The following is a 5,164-nucleotide window of genomic DNA, read 5'->3' as shown; positions in this document are numbered from 1 at the left end:
GCGTGCGTGCGTGCGTGCGTGTGTGTGTGTGTGTGTGTGTGTGTTTATTTTATTTTATTAAAGTGTATTAAAAGTGTATAATTCAGTGTTATTCAGTAAATAAATGCCAGCAATACAGTCTAATTGTAAAATGTCCATAATGCAGTGTGTGTGCTTGCTTTGGCTCCATCATCAAGGAATATTCTGGAGTCTTTTTCCAACTGTTTCATGTCCAAAAATATCACAGGGTTTTGTCCTGCTGATCTGTTTTATTGACAAGGTTAACTCAAATAGATTTGACTTGTTTTTGACTTTACTACTTTATACTTTAGTTCTTAAAATGTTGTGCTCCACAGAAAATTACAGCAATAACATCACCCCATTCCATTTACTGCAGAGAGCAGGCTAGAAAAATGAGAATCTCGGCCCTGCCTGCAGGCAAACAGCAGATACTCTGTCATTCCTCTATCAAGAACATCATTAGATATGTTGCACGCAATAGAATAAATCCCTGCTGAGAGAAAGAAGCCTGTTGTTAGGGGAGAGAGAGCAAAATTGTGGGACTTGAAGAGATCCATTTTGACCCATGGGGTTGAACAGTCTGCACAGAAAGCACAAACAAAGTACAAAAAAGATCTGAACATCAAAGTTGGCATTGTGTGGATGTGTCTGTGTGTGTGTGTAAGCAAGTACATGTCTGTGTCTTTTGTCTTTCTATTTTCTTTCTGGGCCTGAAACAATCACCTTTTGTTTTGTTTGCTTTATTTCTTAAAACACCAGCAGCCGAGGAAGTGAAAGAAAAAGAAGCAGAGAAACCTGTGGCAGAGGCTGAAAAAGAAGGTCAGTATGTAATTACAGTGCAGCTATTGTTTCTAAATAGAGTAACTTATTATATTTATTTATTTTATTTTTTTTTTTTCATTTTGATTTAAAAGGTCGGTACACAGTAACAGTGCAAGCGCTACTTTTGTCCCCAAATAGAGAAAATGTTATTTTATTTTGTTTTGTTTTTGTTTTGTTTTGTTTTATTTAAAAGCTCAGTACACAATTACAGTGTAAGTGCTACTATTGTCCCCAAGTAGAGAAGTTTTAATTGAATTTTATTTTATTATTTTGATTGGATTTTATTTTATTTAAAAGGTCAGTACACAATTACAGTGTAAGTGCTACTGTTGTCCCCAAGTAGAGAAAATTTAATTTAATTATTTTTATTTTATTTTATTTTATTTTAGAACCATACACAATTACAGTGTAAGTGCTGCTATTGTCTCTAAATAGAGAACCATTTTATTTTATATTTAAGTTTTTCTTTTATTTAATTTTTTATTGTATTTTTAAAAAGAGAAGAGTGTCAGTACACAATTATAGTGTGTATAGTGTTGCTTAATTTTATTTTATTATTTTATTTTAATTTTATTAATTTCCTTCAGAAATTAGTGACAGTGACTTTAAATACACATTGAGCAGCGCTATACCAACGCAGATAGTGTCTAGCTACACTGGATTGTGATTGTAGTTTAATGCGCAAAAGCAGCACAACTGTTTAGTGAATTTATCCTGATGTCATTTCATACAGAAATCTGCACAAATTAAATATATGAAGTTTCAATGGCAAATCAAAGTCATAGTGATAATATCCTATCTTACAGCTTTCAGTGCCCCTGCTGATCTTAATCAGAAAAGAGTAAATACGTTTTATTAGCTAATAAACTTCTGCACCAAAGGTCAGTGAGAAAACAGAGGAAGGAAGGAAGGAAGAATGCATGCTGTTTTAATAACACAGATCATGTACTCGGCTACAGGGTTGACTGATATCAAAAAAGGCATTAGCATTTTAGGTTAAAGGCATTTTGAATGACACCTCCCTGTAATTCCCCGCGAGCATGTAAGCAACACAATCAAAACCAGCTTTTTGAATTTCAGTATAATTAATATTCAAAGAGACTTCTTGGAATTCTTGCAGCCGCTAAAAACATTTCCCTGCTTCTCAGCCAGTATCCTCCGATATGTCATTATTGTTAATCTCCGTTTGTTGGCGAGGTTGTCAACCTGTTTTTATTTTTAGCTGGCTTCCTTTTTGTTACAATAATCCAATCTCTTTACTGATGGGGTGGCATTTAATCAAAAATTGTCACATTAATTCTGACAAATGTATGCTATCCAAACTTATAATGAAGGTGTCATATTTGTATCCTGTGATTTACTACCACCACTTTAAAAATTAATTTCGGTAATAACATTTTGATTTATGGACATAAAATCTGCCATTGGCCTCTGATGTCATAAGCACATTATGGGTTTTAATGATGATGACATCAATATATTAAGCTGTAGAAGACATTTATCTCCGTGTTTGGCTGCCAATGCGATCTTTATCATCCTGTGTTGATTTAAACAAGGCTAATCTAATACACCTCTCATTAGTCTGTCTTTTTTTGAACACTTTCATCATTTTTTGTTCATGTACATCATAATAGATTTTTTACAATTGATTTGATTGTGGTGTTGACAAGTAAGCCTGAGTGTGCCAGCAAAAAACACACAACGTCAGAGCCGATGTTTCATATGAGATGGCTAAAATAGGCAAGAAATGAAATTAATCACTGTAGTCTATAATGACACTCACTATTTTGCATTTGTTTGTGTCCAGACAAACAAAAAGAGCCCTCTACCTGTCCTTGTATGCATTCAGTAATACATAAAGAGCCTCAAAAAGCCCAAGACACTAAACCAAAGGAAGAAAAAGGTATTTGGTATTGACTTGCAAGGTCAATATCATGCATGTTGTTTTAAAATATAATAAAAGTGCCTGGGCATATTTTCAGTTTTCTGCATAACAGAGCCATTCACACTGGCCATGTCTCATGGATAAATCATAGATCTAGAGAGACATGCCGGTATCTTTGTGGTATCTATTCTAACAAATATTATGAGCTTTTCATAAAAAAAAACAACTGACCGAGAGGTATTTTGTATTTTGCACATGCAATAAAGTGCATGCTAAAAATATAATCATGGATTGGCGAATGATGTGTACCTAAAAACAGATTTGCATAAGTGGTATAGAAGTGAATGAAAAGGTGGATGTACTATAATTTTATGAAGACAACATATGCACGCGCACACACACACACACACATAAACACAAAGGACTATAAATTGTGCATACAGCATGAATTATGGACCATATGGGTAATTTCTGTATCAGCAGAAATTCATAAATATTTGCTCTCTTACTGACACTTACTCCTTACTCTAATCTCATATCATTCTGCTTTCTACTAAATATTATTCATTTTACAATTTAACTTGGTTGTGCTTACAGAACAGAATATCAAAAACAAGCTGTGCTTCGAGATTAATTTTTGTTTCTCTCCCTAAACATGTCTGAAATTGCTAGACAAAACTTTGGCCACTAATGAGCTCAGCAAAGCAATGTTTGGTGGTTTGTATTGTTGTATAGAGATTTCTAATATTATGCAGACAAACGTGTTCACTCACAGTCGCCATCTAGTGGAATTAAGAATTAAAGTGCTGCATTAATTGTCACTCATTGTCCCTTTTCTCCTTTTTTCTTCCAGCTGAACCTGATAAAGTAAAGAAAAGAGGTGTGTTTATTCAATAAAAGACTTTTATTGTAGCTAATAATTATTTCTGTTCATTTTCATTTTATTTATTTATTTACAATTACAAGAAGTTAATAATAGATACTTAAACAAAAAACTTTAAGTATGTTTTCTTTGAGTATCATGGATTATGCTTGGGCATTATAGTGTATATAGTGTATAAACAATACATTTAAATAGTTTAAGTAAAATAGCTTTTTCAGTAATGACCTACATATTTAGACATAATTTAATCATAGGCATGAGACCACAGATTTTTATACAACAGTTCTATAAACATAAGTCAATAACAAGTAACTTGTATTTTATGGCCTGTTAGTTTGTCTATTTTTGTTTATCTATAGCTTTGGAAGCTTAATTTTACATGAATGAAAAGTATATGATCTCATCTATGACCTATAATAAAACAGTAATCTGCATTTTTTTCTTACTTCCAATAGCTTTGACATACACAATAGTTCCCCCTGGTGCATATCTGTATATCTTTATTTATTTATTTTTTTTTTTATTTTTTTTTTTTTTACACCAAAACCCTGACTCTTAGGAATACTTTAGGACATTAGGTGTATTTCTGCTTTAATGTGCTAATTTGTAGAGCAGTATAATATATTGCAACATCAATTGTGTATAGATCTAGCAAAGACTTTTCTCATCAGTGTACAGTAAGCTTTCAGTGATTTAGTCATCATGAAGTGACCTGTTACTGCAGACAGTTTTCAACTCTCTCTAAACAAAGCAGTTTTGTCTGATTCAAGTCTTTGTTCATGTTTTTCATTTCACAGCTAAAAGAGTCACCCTTGAGCACAAGAGTATGTGATGCATTGTTTTGTTTGATTAAAGCTGGTTTAGCTCAAGGCAACTGCCAATATCTACAGCAAACTGCTTGCTTTAGCAGTACAGCTCAACAAGCCTGTGCAAAACTAGAAGCAGTAGACTAATCTATTGATAAAGTGTATTTATGTGCTTTAAAAGATGGTTAAATAACTCTAATTAATAATGTAATATATATATATATATATATATATATATATATATATATATATAAGAGCATTGTGAGCCAACAGCATTATGGGACATTTCATGCCAATTTTTCACTTTAGGAAATTAATTTATTCCTAAATTCAAATTAAATTTGTTTATTTCCACAGTTAATAAAAATTAAAAATATAAGTTTCCAATTAAACGTCCTTTATGGTGCATTTGACACAATGTTCTCATTATGCCAGCAAACACTGTAAAGTTTGAAAATTAATTTTCAGCTGAGCAAATTTCTGCCAACAAATTTGGAGATAATCATACGTGTTTTTATCTGGAAGCTAATTTTACATTGTTTATTGTGTTTTCCCTCTCCAGAAGCTGAGACTAAGAGAAGGGAACCCCTGCTTAAACAGAGAAAAGGTGCAATAGCCCTCTTTACATCAGTTATTGTTTTTTGTTGAATATTGTACTGAAATTCACCTCATCACTAATATTTGCTCATCAGAAAAAGAGTCTCCAGTAAGAACAAGACTAGAGAAAGCAAAGAAAGGTACAAAAGAACAAGCACAATGTGTGCCTGC

At 32.6% G+C, this 5,164-nt stretch overlaps 1 protein-coding gene across 9 annotated transcripts in view; it reads left to right on the top strand.

Annotated features, from left to right (window-relative positions):
- LOC107675223 (probable serine/threonine-protein kinase kinX) overlaps positions 1-5,164 on the top strand; it is a 42,792-nt gene that overhangs the window by 25,583 nt on the left and 12,045 nt on the right. For 4 of the 9 annotated variants that reach the window (XM_016469495.1, XM_016469493.1, XM_016469496.1 and 1 more), the window contains exons 9-12: positions 760-819; positions 2,630-2,725; positions 3,561-3,587; positions 4,388-4,414. In XM_016469495.1, the coding sequence (XP_016324981.1) occupies positions 760-819; positions 2,630-2,725; positions 3,561-3,587; positions 4,388-4,414 (210 nt within the window). The remainder of the gene's footprint in view (positions 1-759; positions 820-2,629; positions 2,726-3,560; positions 3,588-4,387; positions 4,415-5,164) is intronic. The other 5 variants (XM_016469492.1, XM_016469498.1, XM_016469497.1 and 2 more) reach the window with 5 other exon arrangements.

Source organism: Sinocyclocheilus anshuiensis, unplaced genomic scaffold (assembly GCF_001515605.1).
Source record: "Sinocyclocheilus anshuiensis isolate Anshui unplaced genomic scaffold, SAMN03320099.WGS_v1.1 scaffold1222, whole genome shotgun sequence".
Taxonomy (NCBI): Eukaryota; Metazoa; Chordata; class Actinopteri; order Cypriniformes; family Cyprinidae; genus Sinocyclocheilus; species Sinocyclocheilus anshuiensis.
Note: the sequence above shows the minus strand (reverse complement) of the source record. Positions and strands in the feature narration are given on the sequence as shown.